The sequence below is a fragment of the Thermobia domestica genome, chromosome 7, assembly GCF_964235325.1.
Source record: "Thermobia domestica chromosome 7, izTheDome1.hap1.1, whole genome shotgun sequence".
Classification (NCBI taxonomy): domain Eukaryota; kingdom Metazoa; phylum Arthropoda; class Insecta; order Zygentoma; family Lepismatidae; genus Thermobia; species Thermobia domestica.
Window position 1 is genome coordinate 114,985,108 of NC_137460.1, and position 25,357 is coordinate 115,010,464.

Sequence of the window (25,357 nt, forward strand, 5' to 3'; positions counted from 1 at the left end):
TATTTTAATTGAATTAATTAATACATTCATTTTACATTTTTCATTAAAATATGCCTTCTATGATTTTTATGATAATCATAGATGATCACAAAACAGCGTGTACTCTCTGAAAATTTTAGGACTACAGCACTGGCTTCTGGCATGATATTTCCGGAACAGAAATCTTGTGTTGAACTTTTCATTGACACTCTTACATTTAAGACTAATGGGATGAAATTTAAAACATTCTTTAAAAAAGAATTTTTCCTTCTGTCGATTGATTTCTAGTCTTGAATCATTTTAACAAATACTTACATGTAACGACCGTGTGCATAGTGTTTCCGTAGAGAAGAAACATGATTGTGAAGAAAATACAGCCAACATTGCTGAGAGCCTCTGATGCTTCGTTTCCAATTTGATAGAATAGGCTACCAATACCAAGGCCAACTAACAAATGAGATATCACACGAAGGAAAGCCAATTTCTGTAATAATAAACAAAACATTATCATTTTAAATTCAAGAACTTTGGTTGTGTAGATAATCTAGAAGGTCATGTGTCTCAATTTGTATTTTACCAATGCCAAATGTTATGTAGAGAAAATTATCATCAAGTTTTAAAGTATTATTGTTATTTAAAATACTATAAATGAATTTCCAGATTGGTTGTCAAAACCCTTCTCGCCCAACAACCGTTGCTGGACCAGAGTCAACCAGTCGGCTTGTGGCACTCATGCCTTTGGACTGATATGTGATCAGTATATCGCGACTACTCTCGCCTTTAATGTTGCCTTTCTAGACCCGAGCTTGCTACTACTTTCTTTCAAGTAGCTCTCCATTTGTCCTTACGCCACTGAGTAGAAGTCGCAACGCCAACACCATCTGCTGAGTACGAATGGTCACCCAGCCATCTATCCTCTGACTCAGATCTAGTACTTCGCTGACCTCACGAGAAGCAACATTACAATCCGGCTAGGGGTATTAACCAAATTGGTTATTGGTCGCAATGATTATCTTGTTTATTCTGTATTGTAAAAAAATAATCAAGTAATAATGACTAGCTCCTTATGGAAAGAATTCTTAATCAAACCGTTTTCTAATAACTTACAATTGAAATTCATATAGATAAAAGATTTTTTTCTTAACTACTAGAATTGTTTTAGTATTTCAGTCATTTAATGCTTCACCACATTATGGAACCATAGTTTTAGAGGGAAATTAAAATATTGCAAGAACTATTTAAGTTTGACAGAAATTTTGAATTATATTGTGTATCAATCCCATAATACAAACAATATATGTGCACACACAACGAAAATACGTAAAATAAAGTTAGGCTATTTTAAAATAAAGAGAAAATAAATCTTGAGCTTCGAAGAATATAGTCATATTAATCGAGTCTCTATGTGGTTGAAGTTTATCTACCTGCCGATAATATGTTAATTGACACGACTACAATGAATATATTCATAGGGCTAACTTGTCGCTAGTTACTAATATTATGTATGTAAAGATGTTACATTCTATCATAACTTCTAAGGTTTCGGTATTGTTTTTGTTTGATTGCGGCAGTAATGTATGTGCATTAAGATTCGGATTTCTCCGTTTCTTATTTCCTGAAACAAAAATGTGTACCTGGTATAAATAATTCCTAGTATCTACTCATTTTGAAAACATTTGTCTAATCATCCAAATACAATGTACAGAAAAAGAAGATAAGTAGATTTACCATATTGGTTACATACATAAAAGTATTAAAAAAATCTATGGAGTCAGTCATTTTGTCTTCGTTAAACTTTAGCTAGCCGTTGGTAGCTCCCAGTTCGTCCATCATTCGATATACCCTGAATAAAGATTATCGTTGCATGTCATTAATCCATACTCCAACATGGTATGCGTAATAGTTTTAGAAACACGTGGCATAGATAATGGTGATAATGTATCGTTCATGTGGTAATGTGGTATGTGGTAATGTGTCTTTATATGTTGTACAACCATGTATTTTGTGCGCATACGCGACATAGAACTGCCGCGAGCTGCGAATAAATATATGCATATATGCTTATTGTTATCAAAATAACATACATTTATATAGCTAGCGACTCTAAAATGTATGAGGCAATAGCACTAATGACGAGTGCGTAGTGTCTGGCTGCTATTAGTGATGTTTGAAGTGATCGTTTATAGTACGTCAGACAAGATAGAACGGAAACTTGTGTTAAAGTTAGCAGATGGTGACAATGCAAAATGGGAGATCTCTATAAATTTTAAAGAGACCAATTTGAGATTGCACAGTTAATTGGTGAAAATATAGCTAGGGTATCCAGTATATTAGACGTGTCGTGAGGAACAATGTCAGAGTGATGACAACCTACAAAATTCTTGGCAAAAACAATATCGATGAAGAGCAAATAGTGGACGGAAGAGAACCCTTACACCGAGAACTGAACAATATTGTCATAAGGAACGTAAAACGAATGCAGCAAAGGTGATTATTAAACTCAATCAGTATCTGGAATAGCCCACTGCTACAATCACATTTGAGTTGCTTAATCCGAAGATTCGCGGCAAGCTTGCAATTTTCAAAATACTGATTATATGCAACAACGACCTAGCAGGAAAAACATTCCGCCAAGAACATGCAAAGGTGATCTCAGATAGTTGAAAACGCGTATATGGCCCTGGCCCGATGAGTTCTCTTTCACCTCTGAGATTCCGTGAGACGCAGATTCCTAGTATTCTATGGTTCCTATGATTTCGTTCACAGAACGTATTACTGCTAGTAATTATGTGGATATTTGAGGTTATCACGTGCATAATATGGTCCACAAGTTGTTTTCCAATCACCAGTGATGCAATTTTCCAAGTTGACAATGAACCAATTCACACTTCTGGAGCTATTGAGGCAAGTTTCCATGATCATTGGGATGAATTACAACATCTCACTCGGCCAACCTAATCTTCGAACCTATTAATGTCAAGAAGTGTATATAGCAAGATCGTATTCTCCGACAGGTTTTAATCCGAAATTTTAAATATGATTCAATATGCCATTGATTTTTAAAAAAATTGTCACATTTTACATTAGTGCTGGCATGTATGATATGAATCCTGTCCATATACAATGGTTCCTTGTAATATGAACTTGATCCGTTCCAGATCCTTGTTCGAGTTCAAATTGTACGTGTTTCAAAATAAATTTTTCCCATTAAAATAATATACAATTGATTAATCCATTCCTGGGTCACACGAATTCGAATGATTTTAACATGAATTTTAAGGTTAAAATATTAACAAACAATAATACTTGAATAAAAAAAGAAGCTTTCTTTTAGAACCATGACGAATACACTATACAAGAAAATAACACAAAACAGGTACAAAAAGCATTGAATTAGCAGCGAAAATCACACGAGATGCTTTCACTCCAACTGACGACAACGAACTGAACGAAAAACTTGTCTGTGCGCAGGAGAAATGTGTGCATATAACATACTGTATATATAAAATATCTGTTGAGCGTTTGGATTCCAAAGCAGAGTTCCTATTCCGAGACAAAATTTTCTCGAATTTTTCGTTCGTATTTCAAGTTGTTCTAATTCTATGGTGTTCGGGTTTCCGCTAATAATATATTGTATATTTAATAACATGAATAAAAACTTACCATGTCTCTCCAGGTACATAACATTGTTCTTCTGTAAAGAATGCAGAATTGTACCCATGCTGATGTTTCAGATGATGAACGCTTCTCTTTTGTTTTAACTCCAAAATTACTTATGTTACTCATGGGTATTGCAATACTGTTGTCTGGAAGCATTTTGGCTAAAATAATAATAATAATAATAATAATAATAATAATAATAATAATAATAATAATAATAATAATAATAATAATGATACAAAATAAAGGTTACAATATTCAGTTAAAAGTAAAATGAGAATTCATGCATCATCAATTACCTAATATGAACAATGTTGAGTAACTACGCCCATTGATTTACAGCCACATGGTTAAATATTAACAGTTCTCTAAGTTAGTAGGTTTTTCAGTGATTTCCAGTAAATTAACATTCAAAGTCTAGTTATTTGGTTGAAAATGAGTACCTTAATAGCTACGTGGCTCCTTTTTCCAAATGAAAGACAAGTTTCAACATGTTTGAGAACCAGTGCTCATAATTGATAACAGAAGTAATCTGGTTTCAGTTTAATTAAAGTCAATAATTACTGTGCAATTTGAAATATATTTACAAAGTGCAATTATTCACTGTGCATTTTAGGTAAGTCATACTAGTTTCTGAGGTTAGACATGAGCATTTAAATCATTTTGCTGCTTTTCTATTATCCATAGCCAATGTCTAACATTTGTTCAATCCGGAATACTTAAAAAATACAGTAGTTAACATATGTAAAATCAGGAATTTTACAACGAAATTATGTCTCCGATTACGTAATTTGTGTTTTTATACGAATATGTGGAACAAAAAGGTCACGGAAATATCTACATTTACCGTTTAATTTATGTTACAGAAAGGTGCATCTGTGCAATTTAGCACCCAATTAGTAGTTATTAATGCAACTTCACATTCTAGATTATCTGAAAGAAAGCAAACTAGAACGGAGTGCAGTTTCTGACAATGAATAATTGCTTTCGATAGCTACGAACTAACATTATATTTCTTTACAATACAATTGCCTACTTCGATTTCTGATTAGCGATAATACCTATTTACTTTGCAGTTCAAGTTGTCTATATTAACTTAACGTGTAAATTTTGATTTAAGTAATGAAAAAGAATGAATAATTGGTTTTCCCGTCGTAATGTAAAAGTATGTGATTTCAATGTAGAACTAAATGTATTGATAATTTATCTAATAGTTGAATTAATTTTTAATTCAGTGTATGAAAATGTATTCTTCGAAATGAATGGAAAATTATTTAATTTATTTAATTTTTGGCTACTGGAGAATATACAAGCACAGCTGATAAAAGTAGAATTTTATATCTGAAAAATACTCATTTATTATGCAGTTAAAGTCTACAGTAATAATATATTAAATTATTTTAAATTACCACCATAGGAAAATAATTGTGTTATACTATTCTCTAGCTTATTTTGCAATAATTCGAAATGTATTGAGAAAGAATTGTATATGCTGACTAATTCTATTTATTTTGTATCTCCGCAAATACTGAATTATCATTCCTGATATCAGTTATCAAACACAGTAAGCTTGATTTTTCCATCTTAATGAAAAAGTGATTGTCTAAATAAAATAGTTTTGAATCGGCTCTTTTATTCTTTCAATAGTAATGAAGTATTTTCTATTTAATATTATGCATAGTTTCAATCAGATAGGTTTCTTTCTCAAAGAGCAATGGAGTGCACCATCAAAGTATGAGCATATGTTACATATGAACAAACTAATTAATTACATATTAAAGCAGGGATGCAAATAACCACTCGCTCACTCGTCCGGGGCGAGTGGTTCATGGGTGCGGGCGAGTATTTAATATCATACCGAAGGTAAGTAAATTATTTCTATTGTGAGATGTGTGGTAGTAGCTTATTCCTTGAGCGAGTAAAATTTCGTTGCTTATTTGCATTCCTGTATTAAAGTTTAGGCTATTCGCGATCTTTCGGCAGAGTTTTACTTCAACAATTTGTCATCTGGAATGTAAAAACGTGGAGATGCTACAACACAAATGGTACTCTGTACAAACTTTGTTGCCGATGGATACTACGCCTTACTGTTTTTATTATTATTATTATTTTTAAATGATTCTACCACATGTAAAAGCAAGTCCTACATTCATTACATGGTGTCATGACCGTGTATGGTGAGGAAATACATGGTCAGAACTTTGACAAATTATCAACTTACACTTGGTAAAACAGGATTTTAAGTCACTTTTATGTTGTTTTAGTACTCCTCTAGGTAGGTCTTGTCTGACCATAAGTTTATGTTTTCAGTTATGTACAGTAGTTTAAATCTTATTATTGTATTTAAGATAATAAATAACATTACTTGTTTCTGTTACGTTGTTTCTTTCTTCGTCAACCGTGGATTCATTTGAGATTGAGATCTGTTGATCCGGGTGCCAATTACGCAGCGCCTGCTTAAGTTTATCTGTCACATCACCTCGATCTCCGCTTGCTACTTCGATCACTGTTTAAAAAAAGAGTAAAAATAATTTAATTATTATCTAGTCATCTATTTAATTTACTAAATTTCAAAATATTTATACAACGAAAATACTTGTAGTCTGCAGTAGAAATATGTCCCCTCAATTAACATAAATGCATACCTCTCTCGTTAGATTACAATGGCTTTCGTTCGCCAATATGCTTTATAGGCTTATTTTCAATGTCTGACAATATAAATTTAATATTGAATATTAACATTAAGAAAACGTATCTAATATTGTAGAACTCAGCAAATAAATAAAATAAAATAAATATGGTATAACTACGAATAAATGTCGTCCTTGATCATCATTAGTGTTGGTCACAAGATGAAAACAACATTTTTAAATTCGAGATGATACGAGACGAGAAACAACCCCATACTTTTCTTATGGAAAAAACAGCTTCGTTTAGATTTTTAAGTTTGTGATATTTCGATTCTTTGCATCTTACTGAAGAAAAGTCATAACGAGCACAACTGCCGGAAAGGCATCCTAAACCCTCAATTGAGTCGTTTAGTTACAAAACGGCTCTTGTTCATTCCAAGAAAACCGAGAAAAACTGTAGGATCAATGTATTTTATAGAGCTGGATATATTTTTGGATCTTCAAGTTTTTCACATGAACACACTGAAGTATTCCAAGTTCTACAAAACATGCAGATCTTATATTTTTTCTAAGTTCTCTGGGATTTGCTGTGAATGGATAAGAACCGTTTTGGAACTGAATGAATCACTATTAGGATCACGCAATTCTGATTGTGTTATTAGTACACTACTTACACGATAACATAAACGAATTTTTCAATTTTGTTTCTTACAACAGACAACTAAAGCACTTATCTTAGTCGAGCTTGATAACAAAGTCAATTTCATGCATATTAAGAATGTCAGGGCCACTACTTTGTTTTCCGTGATTCTTTCTATTGTCTTTACCAGGTTTATTATTATTATTATTATTATTATTATTATTATTATTATTATTATTATTATTATTATTATATTAATGCGAAGTGAAAAGACGTTATATGACTATATTTAAGCTTGTTTTTTTTTTGCTCTTTTGAAATAACGTTAAAGAATAGAATTTTTTTTACTTGTTTTAGAAGGGACAAGAAATGTATTTTGTAACATAGTTAAGAAATAACTTGGATTAATTGATTTAACAAATAGGCGATTAAAAGTTGAATAATTGGCTAAAAGATAATTGGATGATCGCATGGTGGATGATTGGAAAATCAGATAATGGAAAGTGGGATGACTGGATGATGGATAATAAGATAATCGAATAGTGGGACTATTGCATGATAAATGACTTGAGAATAGATGATGAATGATTTGGTGGTTTATGATTGAATTTAAATGCATTAATGATAGATCATTGGTGCTAAATAAGTGAATGTTGGATGGTTAAATATTAAATAGATGAATGACTAAGATTCATTGGATGGTCAGAAGGTGTATGTTTTTCATTCATCGAGTAGTGGATGTTTGAATGCTAAATGTATGGATGAAGAGTGATTAGATGATCGATGGAATGGATGATAATGCATAATTGTATGACAGAATAGTAATCCATTAATATATATCATTCAAATTTCTATTTATGAAATTAATTAATCTAAGTTAATCCTTAATATATTATGGTTCTTTACCAAATACCTTTTGTATCTCTTCTGAAAAGAATATGAGAAAACAAAAATATTCAATTCTTTAACACTGTTTCAAAATAGCAAAAATACAACAAGCTTATATATTTCTATAACCTATTTTCATTTCATATTAACAACTAATTGACAAAAATAAAAACAATAAACTCTGGTAAAGATAGTATGAAAGTCAAACGTAAAAAAAGTAGTTTTCATATTCTTAATCTGCACGGAATTGACTTCATTAACAAACTCAGCTTTCGCTGAAGAATTATCATACGGAGTAACGGAAGTAAAGAAGTAGCTTTTCATATTCTTAATCTAAAAGGGATAGACTCCATTCTCAAACACATCCGAGATAATTGGTCTAGGTGTCTAATGCAAAAACAGAATTCAAAAATTCATTTTTGTATAAGAGTTACCATATCGACTAACTAATGGAAAAAATACAACTATATTGTTAGTCCGCACGAGCATGACTCTATTAATAAAGTCGGCAGAGATAATTAATCTAGCTATCCATTGCAAGAAGCAGAGTTCAAATAATCCAGTTTTTTTTCCTAGAGCTATCTTGCGAAGTAATGTACTAATAGCACAATCCTGTAAGTCTCACTCGCATGATTCTAATAATTGAGAATTCGATTAACGGACTTAGGAAGCCATTATGTCGTGCCCTTTGTAACTTTCGTTCAGTAAGATGTTCAGGATTTGAAATACACAATATCAGAAATTAAAAAAAAATATATTTAAAAATAAAAGCCAAGGCTGCTTTTCCATTACAAAAGTGCGAGTCTTTTCATTAGTGTCTTGGGAACACTAGTTCACCTAAATCTCAAACACTGTTTTAGTGTTACATGGTTTACACACACACACACACACATATATATATATATATATATATATATATATATATATATATATATATATATATAACATAAATTGATAAAGTTGTACGAACACAATGAAGGATATTTATCAACAATTTGCAAGTCATTAGACAATGGACCCTATTTTATGCTCCAATAGCAAATAGAGTTTTAAAATGTTGTTATATCGTACTGTTCGTGGACCTCTTGTGACATGGAAGAATTCTGGTAATCTTCTGATAAAATAAAGAAAAATTAGGGCATAAATTTTGTACATAAATTTACAAAACCGAAATTTAAAAAAAAATCGAGACAAGACTTCTACAAAGTTTACAAAATGAAACGAAAGATCCTTATTTGTCATCTCGTCTTGTGTCGTTAATGACACTCCTAGTGATACGGTACTTTTGAAAATAAAATATAAGGGATTCTAATAAAATTTATATCGAATAGCTCTTAAAATTGATTTCAAGTTATTTACATTCTCTGCATAACATGATGTTTGTATTTTCCTTATTAGAGCAGGTATGATAAGAAAAACACTTATTTCATTGTAGGTAAGATTCGTTCGGAATGTGTAAGATAGAATGAACATTCTATTTCATACGAAATAAACACAGAATGAATAAGATTCTGCAGTAGAGTTCGAACGTCTTTGACAAAAAACCTGTGATTGGTTGGTTAGAATTTAGCGTCCTGTTTCAGCAGCGAGAATATGTGAGACGTGGACCTACAGTTTAAAATGAAAAGTAGACCACGTTAATGTGATCAAATTATCAAGGATTTTACCGAGAATGAAACTCGGGAGTCCGTCCACCAAATGCATGCTCACGCTAGCCACTAGAACAGCGAAGGCGGCAAGAGACATTTGAGTGGTCAATCCAATGATAATCATAAGATAATCAAATCTCCTAAAAATGGGTTAGTTAAACCATTTAAATTAGATTTGGCATAAAATAAACTAACCGTGCGAGATTTTTTAAAGTTTATTTATGTATTTATTTATTACCTGTGACGATAAACACTCAAACTGTATTATGGTTTGCATTTAGAACAGGAATAACAATCCTTGATATTACCTGGTTGTATAATAGTATTATAACAACGTAGCTTACTTCATATATTTGCTTGCTACTGAAATTCGGATTTTCATTAAATGATATCTAAACTAGTTTAGTGAAATTTATCCTCGCAAAGAAAGGAATTCATTTACCTACATCCGCATATAGCAGTATACAAACAGATAGGGTTTCTAAGAAAGAAAGGCTTTCAGAAAGATAGATGTTATAATGGTCGATCCCATAGAACTTCACGAAATTCTAGTTTAATTAGTTTACAATAATTGGTTTCACACAGATCGCAACTGCATCACAACAATAAAAGGAAGGACGATGAGTCATTTATATCCTCTTCTAAGCATATTGTGTAATATTAGGGACCAATGTGTTTTCGATCTACCTTTTGCACAAGTTTCAGTGTCCATCAATAAGTATTTTCTGTGGTATACTGCTAACGTCTAGCGAGTAAAGTCCCTGGTTCGATTTCAGATCATGCAAAGTGTGCTTTGTGATGGACAAATGCCATGTGTGTGGGTTTTCGAGGGGTTTTCCCGTTTCCTCTCAATTGCGTCATTCAATCATTATCATCCATCTCATCATCATCGTTTTCTTTAGCCTCCTAATGGTGGATTCGGAAAACTTCTAAACGAAATTAAGAAAAAATTAGGACATAAATTTTGTACATAAATTTACAAAGCGAGACGAGAAAATTTCGAGACAAGAAAAGCTTTTTGAGAATGGAGGTGAGATAGAATTTTTCCAGATTGAGACGAGACGAGAATTTCGCAATATTTACGACACAATACGAGAAAACTATTTCTTCCGAAATAACTACTTTTTTCTCGATTTCCCGAAACAACATTTTGGGTTACGATCCCCCACTTCTTGGCACGACTTTCAGTTTAACGTCCCACGATTATGCCCTTTAGGCTAAGAAAGACGATAATTAAAACAAATGAATGATGGCGGAAGAATTGATGGAATGAGAAAATGGGAGGAAACGGGAGTAGCCCGAGAAAATCAACGAACACGATGTGGTCCACCACATACTTACATGGCCGGGAGCCCACATACCAGAAATAAGTTCTTTACCACTGACCCACCGTAGCCCTACTACATTATTATGCTAGTGAGTCTGTTTGATGGCAGTGCTTATGTGGAACACGTTTTGTAACGAAATGTGCTGTCCACGAGTGCAGACTTTACATATTCGTCTTCCACTAAACATAAATGTAAGTTAAATAGAATTTAAAATAATTACTATACCAAAATCTGCTGGATTATAAAATGGCGGACATTCCAAGTCAACAGACTTAAGGAAAGTCAGAACATTGGAAGCCTTTCCTCTGTAGATGCAGTGGCCTTCTGATAGAATAAGAAGGTCGTCGAAGAGTCCAAAGATTCTGGAACTGGGCTGGTGAATGGTGCAAATGACAGCGCGACCATCTTCTACTAGAGATTTCAGGTGCAGCATTACTTGAACTGACGAAGAACTGTCGAGGCCACTGTTAAAGAGATAAAATCATATTATTATATGGTATAAGATACAACTTAATGTCTTATTGGAATATTTAACACATTCATAACTAAGACACGGTAATATTCTTTGCTTTTCGTTCAAATCAATCTTTTGAGACGCACAGCCCATTCCTTCGAAAGAAACAAAACAGAAGGGGCAATTTTTTAATATGAAATTCACCTATTTTAATTTATTTCAAGGGCAAATAAAATATCTTATAGAATATACAGAGCGACCCAAAAGTAGATATACAGCCCTTTATTGATCAAGTATGACATTTTAGTTTATTAAGATTATATGTTTATTTGTTCCGGTATGTTCCGAGCTTAAAATATAAGTGAAAAGAACTTAAGAGCAAATATAAAGAAACAATTGATATTTGTATAGATAACAATAAGTAAAGTATATAAAATACCATGGGTCGAACATTACCGGACTGTATACCTACTTTTGGGCCACGTTTTTTTACATTAGAGTTAGATATATTATTCATGTCAGATTATGAGAAATTTAGCCCATTAGTCTAAATTGTTGTCTTCAATTTTTGCAGGGAATTTTGTTCAAAATCATCCTTGAATATTTATGTCTAGATTAATGAGAAAAATCGTTTGATGTACTCTGCAATATGATCAATGTTACCAGCCAATCTAACATAGAATTCGTCTTTTAAACGACACTACGTCAGATCACTACGTATTATAACTCTTAATATGTATCGCTGAAAAAGAAACAAGTAAAAAAATCGCATATTAACACACAAGCACACAAATTAACTTTACAAAAAAAAGTTGTTATACAGTCAATATAATAAATATTGAAAATATAATAAATACAAGACCATTTAACGAGACTGTAAAGGGTGGACTATCGTCAATAGATGGCAGGACCTTTCTCTTCTTTTTCAATGTATTCGATTTCAATCAATAATTTAACCAGATTCAACAGATGAACATTCAAGAGTACAATTCGTGCTCTTTTTAATTATTTTGTCTGTTCATTGTACAGAACACTTAATTTTACTCTTCATAAACATGCGCCCAATAATAATATTCTCTTAACAGTGAAAGAAACAAAATATCACAAAACTGATCATTCTCTAAATATTGATTCAACTTGTGTTTGACAAAGTTGAAAAAGTTTGAATATTCATATCTTAATGATTCAATTATTGTCATTTCCTACACTGAGTGCTCACTGAATCGCGAATACCTACGTAATACATTGTTGGTCCATCTCTTGCTTGAAGGATGACCTGAACACGACGTGACATGTATTCTGCAAGTTACTGATATGTTTCCAGAGGGATCTGACATCTTGTTTTCCTGATGCAATCCCAAAGTGAGCCCACAGATGTCGGCGCAAGGAGTCAAGGCGCGAAAAGCTCGTTCCACAACATCCCATAAATGTCCTACAGGATTAAGATCCGGTGTGTTAGAGTGCCAATGAATGTGCTGAAACTTCGTGGAATGTTCCTCAAGCCAAGGAAGTACAATCCTGGCTCGGTAGCACCGTGCATTGTCGTCTTGAAAAATGACGTCTTCGTGTTGGTAGAAGTGTTGTATTGTATGTTATACTTGACCCCTTAACACATACAGATGCATAACAGATGTCACACTATGATTTATGCACACCAAAGGTCTGCCAACAGACGTATCCCCAAACCATACAGCTGCTCTTATCTGCCTGTACAGTACATACACCATGCACGAGGGGTCCATAGCTTCGTTCTGTTAGTGCAACACACGCACGCGCCATCTGAGTGATATAGCACAAATCGTGAATCATTGGACCAACACACCCTTTTCCAATCATCCACGGTCAAATTAGCGTGCTTCTGTGTCCATGTGCGACGGAGTTGGCGGTAGTAAATCGTGACGAGTGGGCCGTCTTGTGTGGAACTTCATGTGTGTCAGTGTAGGCCCTACGTCGCATAGTTGGTGTTATACATTCACTATTGTATTGGTAACGTAATTCCTGGACACTGATGTTTGTTTGGCTGTCACGAGGCGTTTGACGCTAGCCCCACGGTGTGACCTTCCGTACGCCCCTGCATTTCCGTCTCTCTTAGGTCGTTACCCAATTTTCTTGCCCCTCTTTGTACATCTTCACTACACAGGAACAGGAGCATCCGACAGGTGTTACTGTCTCGGATATTGACGCACCTGTTGCTCGGACACACACAATCACGCCCTTTTGGATGTGGATAAATCCAGGCCACTTCTCATTGTAACAGTGTGCTGTCTGCCTACATGTAGCCTTGAGTGTGCTCTTTCTCTGCAATATTTCCATCAGTCAATGTGATCATGTTATCAGCTCGGCTGCTGGCCACGTCTTCTTTTGTGGAGGGGTCGTAGCAATTTAGTGCACTCACCTGTCAGTATACATTTGTAAAATAGAGGAAACGAACTGCCCTCTATTGATGAATTCCATAATCTTTAAACTCATCTTACAGCAATGAAGGATATATATGAACCTCAAGAAGATACCACTTCAATAGATAAAAAGGAAAGGGAGAAAATATGAAGTTGTAAAAATAAATGTGTGGCGGTGATTGCAAAATAGAAGATAAATATGAAATAGATTGAAATGAATAATCTAAAGACACATCTCGGAATAATTACGAAATAAAAAAAAATTGAGATGAATAATATGGATAATATACTCGTATGCAAGGATAATATGTATAAACAAGAATTTTAGGAATGATCCAAAAATGGATCAATCTTGGCCAAAAATTTAAGGAGTGATCCAAAAGAAAATGCATCAAAAGACTGCGATCTTGGCCATAGTTTTTGGATCAGGGACCAGAAAATTTTGGAACGGCTCTTAAATCGAGTTTTCGTATTTTTTGCGGCATAAGCACATCATACTAAGATAAATGATAGTTTGGGTTTGGCTTCACTATATGTAGTTCTCCAAATATAGGGCGTACAAGAAAATAAAGTTTTCGTATTTTTTACGGTATAAGCACATCATACTGAATTAAGTGATACTTTTGCTTTGGCTTTACTATATGTAGTTGTCCATATATGGGGCGTACAAGAAAATGCTTGATTGAATGAAATATATTTGATTTTTTAGATTAGGGACCACAAAATTTTTGAACGGTCTCAAAATCGAGTTTTCGCAATATTTACGGAATAAGTACATCATACTGAGTTAAGTGATAGTTTGAGTTTGGTTATATTATATGTAGTTTTCCAGAAATGGGGCGTACAAGAAAGTGTTTGATTGAATGAAATATAGTGGATCTTTTAGATTAGATGCCACAAAATTTTTGAACGGCCACAAAATTTTTGAAATTTTTAAATCGACTTTTCGTATTTTTTTTTTACGGCATAAACACATCAAACTGAATTAAGTGATAGTTTTGGTTTGGCTACATTGTATGTTAAGTGATAGTTTTGGTTTGGCTACATTGTATGTAGTTCTGGAGATATAAGGCCTAGAAGAAATTTTTTGCCTGAAATATATTGGATCTTTTGATCCAAAAATAGATTATTTGAAACATTTTATGTTATGATTAATGATAGGTTTTTATATACAAGATTCTGATAAATACTTCTAGACTGATTACCTAGGTCAGATGTGGATTAGTAATGATTTGAAAATAAAATGAAAATAAAAATTTCTATTTTAACGTTACACGTTTAAGCTTTGTGATTATCTTCTAGGCTAGAAAAGGGCGGGTAATAATTCATCAGAATGGATGATTATAAAATAATGTGTGGAAAGAGAATGTGGGAGGAAAAGGAGTAGACCCACAGACACAAGATTCTCCTAAATTAACTCATATGGCCTATGATACATACAGGAGCGCTTGTATTAGAGGTGAACACTCTATAACTGAGCAATGTTGCCCTCTTAATAATATATTATATTAAAAATACTATTGATGAGAAGACCACGAGAATCTTCCACATAGATCTACGAGCTAATTTAACTGTATCTTAAGAAGTGGGCTTTATGGTTAATGAACGTCGTGTGTGGGTCTTCTCGAGGATTTCCCGTTTCCTCCCACTTTCATTATTCCACTTTTTGTTCATTATCATGATTATCATCTTCCTCCGACTTGGAGCATAAAACGTGTGACCACAAGTTTAACATAACAATTATCAATATGTATTTTATACAATTTAATAAGAATATAATGCAAGACAATGGATGACCGATTTGTTCCACAACGTTTTTTTTAAAGGGTGATACTTAAAAGTGCTACCTAGTAGTACATAAAAGAAAATAGTCCCTCACCTTGTGGGTTCATCAAAGAACATGACCCGAGGATTTGTAATTAGCTCTACAGCAATGGAGAGTCTCTTCTTTTCACCTCCAGACAAACTGCCTACCATCGTCTTGCTGGCGTCTTCTAGTCCCAATACTATTAGTATACGGCATATCTGAAACAAAAACATTTATGAAAACTTTCATATGGTTAATTATGAATTTTCGCGGACATGGACTTGATATTCAGTTCGTTTCTAAATAATTTAGACCCCACGTTAAAACTATAGGTTCACGTTTTACATAATCACCGTGTTGGTAGAGACATTAAACTCCAAACAAAGAGTAGTGTGAATTTATTTCATGAAAAGAAAATAATAAAATAAATATTTACATGAGGCATCCGTTCCCAAAACGCATCTTGTCCTCCAAAATTCAATTTTAAGACGTTAGCAGTATTGGAGCAATCATATTGCAAGGACCGGTATACCCATATCTACTATGAGCCACATGTTTTTACTATAAGTTGTTACATTGTTTCAGTGTAAAATGGACATTGATCTGTATCTCAAACATTTATAAATAAATAAAATAGAAACACGTGTTTTCAAGTGGCAGACGGAAGATGGAAACTACACTATCAGGAAGAGACGAAGAGGACACGGAGGACCACGAAGAAATCCGACTACCCCTCCACAGGTTCTCCCTCCAAACAACAGCTATAAAAGAGGACGATGAGATCAAGAAATTATCAGTATCTTGTACCGATCATTAACCTACAATAGCTTCTCCCGAGACACCATCCATGAGCTACGGCGACTTATTTTTCACAATACCTATTCCCGAGGCTGCTATGGGCTACGGAACTACATATCCCGTCTGGAGCAGCTTTGGGCTAAGACCACATCCTATCTACCCGAGGCAACATCGTATCACGAAGGGAAATTATTTATATCCTACACTAAAAGCATTTATTCAGAGACTTAGAGAAAGACTTTATAGAAATTTTGTATAATACAGTAATTATACAAGACATTTTTACAGTAAAAGGGTGATGGGTGGAAACTCCGTGTTCGTTATTGACTCTACCTACAGAATATTACAAGGTGCAGGCGCCGGGCCTCATGTCACGTATGCTTTACATTTACAAAAATATCAGGAATACGTTAAAAAAATATTACATTGGAAATTTTGTCTTACAGTTACAAACTGACTCTCCTCCAAGAAACGAAAATGGTGGGGCGAAATAGAAATTACAGAAACAAACGGCTTCTTGTGCCTTACACATCTGCAGTCTGTAATAAAAAAATAGTATTCAAAGCTATTCTTGTTCACAAGTGAATAAGCGAAAAAGTATTGTTTTCTCACAGGTGTAACGTAGCTTCCAAGGACGTTTCATAATACCATAATATTTTCAAAATATTCTTACCAACTATTGCATAATGTGCATTCCATAATAGACTGTCCTTAAAGAGATGTTGCTTTATTCGATCACATTTAAGTCATTGTAGTTCAGAAACTACAGCAATAATATTTTTTTTTATATCACATTTGGTTCATCTGCATTCTTTTAAAATCACAATTACATAATTTATATCATAACTTCTCTTGTCCATAACAAAGTGGGTCTACAGTTGCAAAAGCATCTTATTCTGCAAACAGTTACCGCTCTTGCCCCTACTTAGTTTTCCTTATTTGTCTCAAACTATTGGATAGAATTTGCTGAAATTTTGATCAAACAATTCTTCGCACGCATTAAAACGAAATTTAACGTCCCAGTACATTTTTCTTTACACTATGTAATGTGGACGAGAAATCGTTTGGAAATAGACACCTCACATGATGTAGGTTTCCGAGGCGATGCAAGTCGAAAAAAACGAAGTGCGTATTAGTATCAAAGCCGTAGCTATGGAGGGGGGCGAACTAGCAAGAAAATAAGAAAAAGTATTGGAAAAGAATAAACGACGCGGCGCCTCTTAAAACTTTAAATATGGCATCCTATTAAATTAATATTGTTGTCGGTCGGTTTGCAAAGAAATAGGTTTATTTAAAAAAAAAATCTTGTGATCTCCGCTCGCTACAGCAAGTTTTTTACTTATTACTTTAAAAAAGTTATTATATATGGTATGCTAATGACGATGTGATATACAAGGTGCCGAATAAGATTTATAGTGTAAGTAGGAGCATTTTCAAAATCAAAAATGGTCAAAATTTGAAATACATTTTTGGCGTTTTGAGTGAAAAGTTAGTGTATTTCCATTCCGTTCTTGACGGACCTTCACTCAAAAAATAAAATAAAATAAAATAAAATAAAATAAAATAAAATAAAATAAAATAAAATAAAATAAAATAAAATAAAATAAAATAAAATAAATATTTCAGTTTAACATCTCACAATAATGACCTTTAGGATAAAGGAGATTATGATTAAGGCAAGTAAATTATAAAGGAAGAATTGACGGAATGAAAAAAAAAAATAGGAGGAAATGAGAGTATTAAGAGAAAACCTCCAGACACAATATTGTTCACCACAAACATACTTGGCCACGTATCAGGCCGAGGCCACGGATCAAACACACCGAGATAGACGCTCTACCTCTGAGCTACGGTGCTCCCGACCTTTACCAGCTTATTATTGGCGATATTTACCAAATTTGCGTATCAAAGTAATATGTTCTTAATATTTGAAAAACAATTAATGGGTTTTATTCGTAACAAACTGACAATTAATCCGTTCAAATATATTAGGCTGCTAATACGTTGAGGGGGGAAAAGATGTCGGGTGATGCGAATGTCGGAATAGGAAGTCCGAAAACAGATGTAATATTCTGCAACGACGTGAACCTTTTCGTAAATACGTATATACAGGGCCGGATTTAGCATTTTGGCGCCCCTAGGCCCAATAATTTTTCCGCCCTCTAGTCTGGTTAAAGTTACTTTCCTAAAAACCTTTATTAAAAAATTATATCAGGCCTATATGTTAATTGCTTAAACACCACTCCACGATGCAATTTTATCATTGCAAGTTTTTTGAAGAATTTACTTGGTTCTGGTGGGTGGTGACATGGCGACACTGACTAGAGTGGTGACGGTACTCGTGGAGCAGTGATTTGAACATTGGCACTCACACGGCGCATGCGCCCCTAATCACTCCGAGCAGTAGCGCCGAGCCAGCCTAGTAGCAGTGGGAATACGATGCGTACCGCTCAACGAAATCCCTATAGCCAGTTCTCCCGTGTTTGAAATCAATGGTGTAACGAAGTTGATGCATAAGGTTAAAAAATAGTTTAACTTTACCAACAATTATCTGTTCCAATGAACTTCAAAATCAGAATGCTTTATTAGCCTGATTTTTTTTAATCAATTCAAAAAATATGTTAAGTTATGGCTATTTATTTCTATTTCTAGATATTTTTTTAAATTTTTTTCTCTCGGCCCTGCGCCCCCTGGGAGCTTGCGCCCATAGGCCCGGGCCTATTGGGAAATCCGGCCCTGCGTATATAAAAGCTGGAGAAGGAAATATAACGCACAACCATGGAATAAGTAAAACTACCGAAAATCAAGTCGTGACATGTACATTTAATAGCAAAGTCTGCAATATCCAAAACTTCCGGTGACCACAAATCTATCTCTCTTTCTTTCTTTCTCTCTCTCTCTCTCTCTGTATATATATATATTCTCTCTCTCTCTCATAACAACATCGACAACGTTTCGGAAGTGAATCCTGGCACCAAAGTAAGACGAAAAGTATAGACCAACCTGGGTGCACAAATGATTCCTTTTAGAGTTATAAGCTTCCGAAAACATAAAAAAAAAAATAAATAAATAACTTTAAAGGTCCATAGCTCCAAAACTATGAGACCTACCGTAGTCGGGTCACGACTACACTTAGGAATTAATATGTGCGCTATCCAAAAATACATGTTTCAGAATCTTAAGGTACTCAAGCAACAATTTTTAAAGAAGGAGTTTGGCTACGGGCACATAATTTGAAGTGCTCACCAACTACCTCTTTAAAAATCGTTACGGAAGTACCGCAGGATTCTGAAACTTGGATATATATATATATATATATATATATATATATATATATATATATATATATATATATATATATATATACATATATATATAATCCAGATTACAAAACTTAAATAATATACTGAAATTTGTACTGATCCAGCACGTGGGATCCATCTTTAACTACCTTTAAAAAATGGAAACAATATTTTAACATTCGCAGAAGAGACCAGGAACTGATTTTGTTTTTCCACGCTTCTAAGAATAGAAAATTTTCGTTCAACCTTCATACACAGAAACTAATAATCATGCCTTTTAAGGTATGCTCTTTCATTAGAAAATTAGGCACAAATGATACAATTGCATGGGCAATAAGTTGCCTAGCGCCGGCCTAGTGATTATATATGCACAAAGGTGGATGTTTTATGTCTAAATAAGAGTGAAGACATATGAATATGCTTCAGTACAGTAGTTTTAGTACAAATACTATTATTTATTCTCAAAAGTAATGAATACTCTTTAATTTGTTCATTCTTCTAAGAACATTGAAGGGTTTGGTGCAAGAAGGAGGCAGCTCCACTTTGTGCCGCTATTGAGTTGCACACCCTATCACATACGAAAGAAAAAGGCGCTTCTTTTGGTACAAGAATGAGGCAGCTCCATCCATATGCGGCAGATAGAGCTGCCTGTGCGTTTTTTTTGAAAACGTTTGTTTTTAATTTGCTACATACTAGAAGAAGTGGAGCTACCTTCTTCTTGTACCAAACCCTTCAATTCTTAACATACCGGTAATGATTTTCTTATTCTTCGGTTATAAATCTCATTACCTTGACACTGTACACTCGGAACATGCAATTTACGTATTCCCATGTGAAATTGTGCAACAACGTTTCTCACTTAAAAACAAAACAATTACCAGTACTTCTATTTTTATGTAGGTATGTGATGTATTATGCAACGCAGTGTTCGAAGCGGAAGAAAAGAAGAGGTAACATATTTCATTACGATTTTGACTCGACATACCGGCTATCTAAATGTCGAAAATGCAGTGAGGATATGTTACCTAAAAGATAGTTTCTATTTACATAATGACTGAAAACCATTGAAGAGCTTCTCTGTAGTTACGGGAAAAGGGGAAGACTTTGATTCCCTGCCAACAACTTTCTGAAAAACGACATACAAAATATTCCTTTTGTTGCATTAGACTCTATAGAGCAGTGTATCCCAACCGGTGTGCCGCGAATGAACCGCTGCTGTGCCGCGAGGAAATCGAAACAAAATTATTAATTCTATAGCAACCAAATTGCAAGGCATAGGAAAACATGTATATTTTTGTATTTCACATTAGTATGAATTTCTACCATGGAAAAAATTACTGTAATTGTAATATATAATTCTACATCTATTACTGTGTAGCAGACAGTATTTCGGCTCGTACACATTTCCACGGTTAGCTGCTTTGTTACTCTCCAATTGAGAGTCATACTAACACGAAAAATGGAAGCATTTGTACGGCACGTGTCAAGTGAACGTTCGTAGAACACTCATTCGCACGTGAATGACAGAACAACACTTTGTTCAACAGGTATGTTTTGACTTCGACGCATCGCAAGCTGTGTGATTGCAATAATGTGCACCGGTTTTGGTTTGTTCGTTCGTTATTTAGTGATCTTCGTTCTTAGTAAAGGTTGGGACAAGTTTTCGAAAAAGAAAGCGTATTTTTAAAAATCTGAGTCCTATATTTCATTGTAATTTTTTTTTATTTTAAAATTAGAATTAAAAAATAAGCATAATGAATTAGCATAGGGGAAAACCAGTGATCGAATTTTCACCTCTGTGAGAAGGATATCAGTAATCGCACACACACACACACACAAAATACCGTGGTATTTTATATTTGCAAATAATAATAATAATAATAATAATAATAATAATAATAATAATAATAATAATAATAATAATATCTATGAGTGTGCCGCGAGAATTCAAGTTACACCCTTAGTGTGCCGCAAGTTGAAAAAGGTTGGGAAACGCTGCTATAGAGGATTATACACGAAAATACTCAGAAACCGAATGAGGATATTAACAATTTACTGCTCGAAAACTCTCCGTTTCCCCACTCGACTGTGGGGTATTCCAAACCTCCGGAAGGTCTTCCCCCATAACAGACAACCCCTAAATCCGTCCGTGCTCAAAACACGGCTTTTATATGCATTAAGGCAAGAAGACACACACACATACATAACAAAGAAACAATTCAATATGACACATCAAAATATAAAGTACGTGAACTTCTTTGAAGACACCTCATTTTAAAAACAATAGGTAGGAAAAAGATAACAAAAATAGTGTGGTCAACTTAGAAATCATTTCTACATAAGAAATAAAATTTTTTACGTGTAAAGCCATTCGTCAATTACTATGTATAAAAATGGATTTATTAAAAGTAATGGATTTATTTAGCATCTATTCTTCAGTGACGGTATGTTTTAATCACTGAAAAATCAGAGACGGTATGCCTTCATCACTGAAAAGCCAGAGGCGGTATTGCATACCACCGCATGCCGTCTCACTTTGACCACTGATTGCAACGTATTACAAGAATGCGTGTGAAAAAAGCAAATAATGAAGTTAAGGAATTGTTTATTCAAGAAGATGCAAAATTACATATAGATACGGTTGAGGCGAAACTGTTGATAGTTAACAATTTGTAAATTTTAATCAAAATATCCAATATATTCCAGTCTAAAATTTTCTTGTACGCCTTATATCTGGAGAACTACACATAGTGTAGCCGAACCCCATGTGCTTATTCCGTAAAAAGTAGGAAAATTCGATTTAGGATCCGTTCAAGAGTTTTGTGGCCCCTGATCCAAAAATGTATCAAAAGATCCGATTTATTTTAATCAAAAACTTTCCCGCACACCCTATATCTGAAGAACTACATATAGGGTAACCAAACACAAACTATCACTTAACTCAGTATGATGTACTTATTCCGTATTAAATACGGAAACTTGGTTTTGGGGTCGTTCAAAAATTTTGTGGCCCCTGATCTAATTTCAATCAAATATTTTCTTGTATGTCTTATATCTGCAGAAATACATATAGTGTAGCCAAACTATCATTTAACTCAGTGTGATGTAATTATTCCGTAAAAATATACGAAAATTCGATTTAGGAGCCGTTCAAAAATTTTGTGGCCCCTGATCCAAAAACTAATTATTGGCCAAGATAAGCATCTTTGGATACATTTTTTATCATATTAAAATTCTTGTTTTTTTTTATTGTGTCCACCATGTTTCTTTAAACTTGAACATATTTACTACTTACTCACAAATATTTAATATTTAACACGTTCTCCTTATTCTCTCATATTTGCAAAAGTTTATATTTCAATATGTTCAATGTTCAAAGTGTCTTCATACATTCATAAACTTTCCTGTTTTACATGATCATAATTCCCTTGTTCAAAAAGAGACAGAGATGTAAACAGCTCGTAAATTTTGAACACTCAGTTTCATATACTATTTTTTGTTCGAACTGACATGTCGGGACCAGAGCCAGAATTTAGTTTTGATGAGACCCTAAGCTATTGAAGGTAATCTGCCCTCTTTAGGGAGCAGGTTAGCAAATGGGGCCCCATTACTTACACGATAGAAGCACACTGTTGCTGTAAGTAAATTTTATTTTATTTATTTATTATCCCATTTGTAGAAATGTACTTCCAATTTTTTCCTTTACATTTTTGGAGCCCCCAAGAGAATTGAGCTCTATGCTATAGCTTGTTTAGCTTATACGTAAATCCGGCACTATGGGAATGCATCTTAATTTAGTTGTACATCAATGAAATAGGGACCGATTACATATCAGTTTGCGTCAATATAATGCAAAATTTGTGATTGAGTTTGCAATAGACGCTACATAAGTTGAATTTTTTGTATTGTGTTGCGATCCGCAAAATTTGCGAAGACCGTTACATAATAAACCCCGATTGAGTCTTGTTTTCTGGTTAATATTTTTTTCTTTCACCACGTTCTAAACGAAAACGTTCACCACATATTTTCTTCATTATAGCTTAGCGTCCTTTTCAACATCGAGCGTTTACAAGAAACATAGACCCCAATTTTGAGACAGAATCCAAATCACAGTTATTCTTTAAATATTCTCCCATCGAAAATCGAACCCGGGATTACCCACACCATAGACACACCTGCTAGCCATTTGACTAGCGAGGATGGCAAAAGGTCTGCTAAGGTGAGGTCTGAAGACCAAGGAGGCCATTCAACAGTTCAACGCCTAAAGCTCGATTTATTGGAAATTCCTGATTCATATATTCACGAACAGCCAGTTGTGATAGTGTATAGTTCTGATGAAAAACATCCTGTGCACCATGTCGCTATCGAATCTCTGTTATTATAACGGTGTTTAAGAATACCACCAACTAAATTAAGGTGCACGGCACTGATACACGATATGGTTCATCAGACACTTATACTAGCCTACTTTCTTGCAGTTTTCTTACCATGTGCAGATTACTATCACCCAAAAATATGCAAATTTGTTAACGTGTTCTCGCACTTTTAATCGCACAAACGTTTGACGATTTGCGGACTAGGTACGTGTACCGTAACTTAATAATTATTACTTTACAAAATTAAATGCTTCTGTTACGTCAATCCATCGCCAGGCCACGGAGTATACTTAACTCCATGAAGATTTTGCGAGCCAACTTCTTTGAGTTTGGTCACTGATGAAAATTTTCCGGAAATTTTTGGAACGGAAAATTAACCGGAAAATTTTCCGATTCATAAAAACGTACTCCAATTATTTCTATATTGTTGTTTAGCTGTAAAATTTATTGGTAATAAATATTGTCTGAAAAGTTTAATGAAGTGAAAATCTAACGATTCTTCATTTCTGCAAAAATGTTTAAAAATCTTCAATGTGTTCTTCCCTCAGAATGCACCCTTGATCCCACAAAATCATATTTCTTCAGTTTAATGTGCGTAAGATGAAGTTTTCTCATAACTTTACTACTTTTCTGGATTTATGTACTTGCAACATATATAAATACTGCAAATTTATGACTACCCAAAATTCCAGTTTAAGTAACTCATGAAAACAAATACTAAACATTTTCTGGAAATAAGCATTTATTTATTCATATATTCATTCAGAAGGGAAAGTAAAATGTAACTAATAAGAAAGCTGACTTGTGCAGTAATTCTTCCAATAAAATAATAAAAGAAACGTAAAAGCTGTGCTATTAGCGCTTCGTTCTAAAAGCAACAATAATTTCATTTTAATTTACAAAATAATATACACTATGTGATCAAAAGTATCCGGACAGCCCCAGAAACATACGTTTTTCATATTAGGTGCATTGTGCTGCCATCTACTGCCAGGTATTCCGTATCAGCGACCTCAGTAGTCATTAGACATCGTGAGAAAGCAGAATGGGGTACTCCGCGGAACTCACGGACTTCGAACGTGGTCAGGTGATTGGGTGTCACTTATGTCAGAAGTCTGTACGAGAGATTTCCACACTCCTAAACATCCCTAGGTCCACCGTGTCAGATGTCACAGTGAAGTGGAAACGTGAAGGGGCAAGTACAGCACAAAAGCGTAGAGGCCGAAGTAGTAATCGCATGACTTGGCCTAACTTTTTGGCCCCTGGGTCCCTGCCTCAGGACCCATGGTCCCTGGCCGGGGTCAATGACCTAGGGGTACCTAGGACCACCCCCTCTAAATTTTGGCAGGGTACCATGGCCCACCCCCTAAATTTTGGCAGGGGAACATAGGACCACCCCCCTTAAATTTTGGAAATTGCCAAATCTAAAAATTTGGTATGGTAGCCTAGG

General features: G+C 34.2%; 1 protein-coding gene across 1 annotated transcript in view; it reads right to left on the reverse strand.

Annotated features, from left to right (window-relative positions):
* Positions 1–25,357, reverse strand: part of LOC145690365 (ATP-binding cassette sub-family G member 1-like) — a 127,713-nt gene that overhangs the window by 16,284 nt on the left and 86,072 nt on the right. Inside the window, exons 4-8 of the mRNA XM_081765191.1 lie at positions 15,504–15,649; positions 11,000–11,238; positions 6,005–6,145; positions 3,643–3,800; positions 295–463 (exon numbers count right to left, since the gene is read on the reverse strand). Of these exons, the coding sequence (XP_081621317.1) occupies positions 295–463; positions 3,643–3,800; positions 6,005–6,145; positions 11,000–11,238; positions 15,504–15,649 (853 nt within the window). The remainder of the gene's footprint in view (positions 1–294; positions 464–3,642; positions 3,801–6,004; positions 6,146–10,999; positions 11,239–15,503; positions 15,650–25,357) is intronic.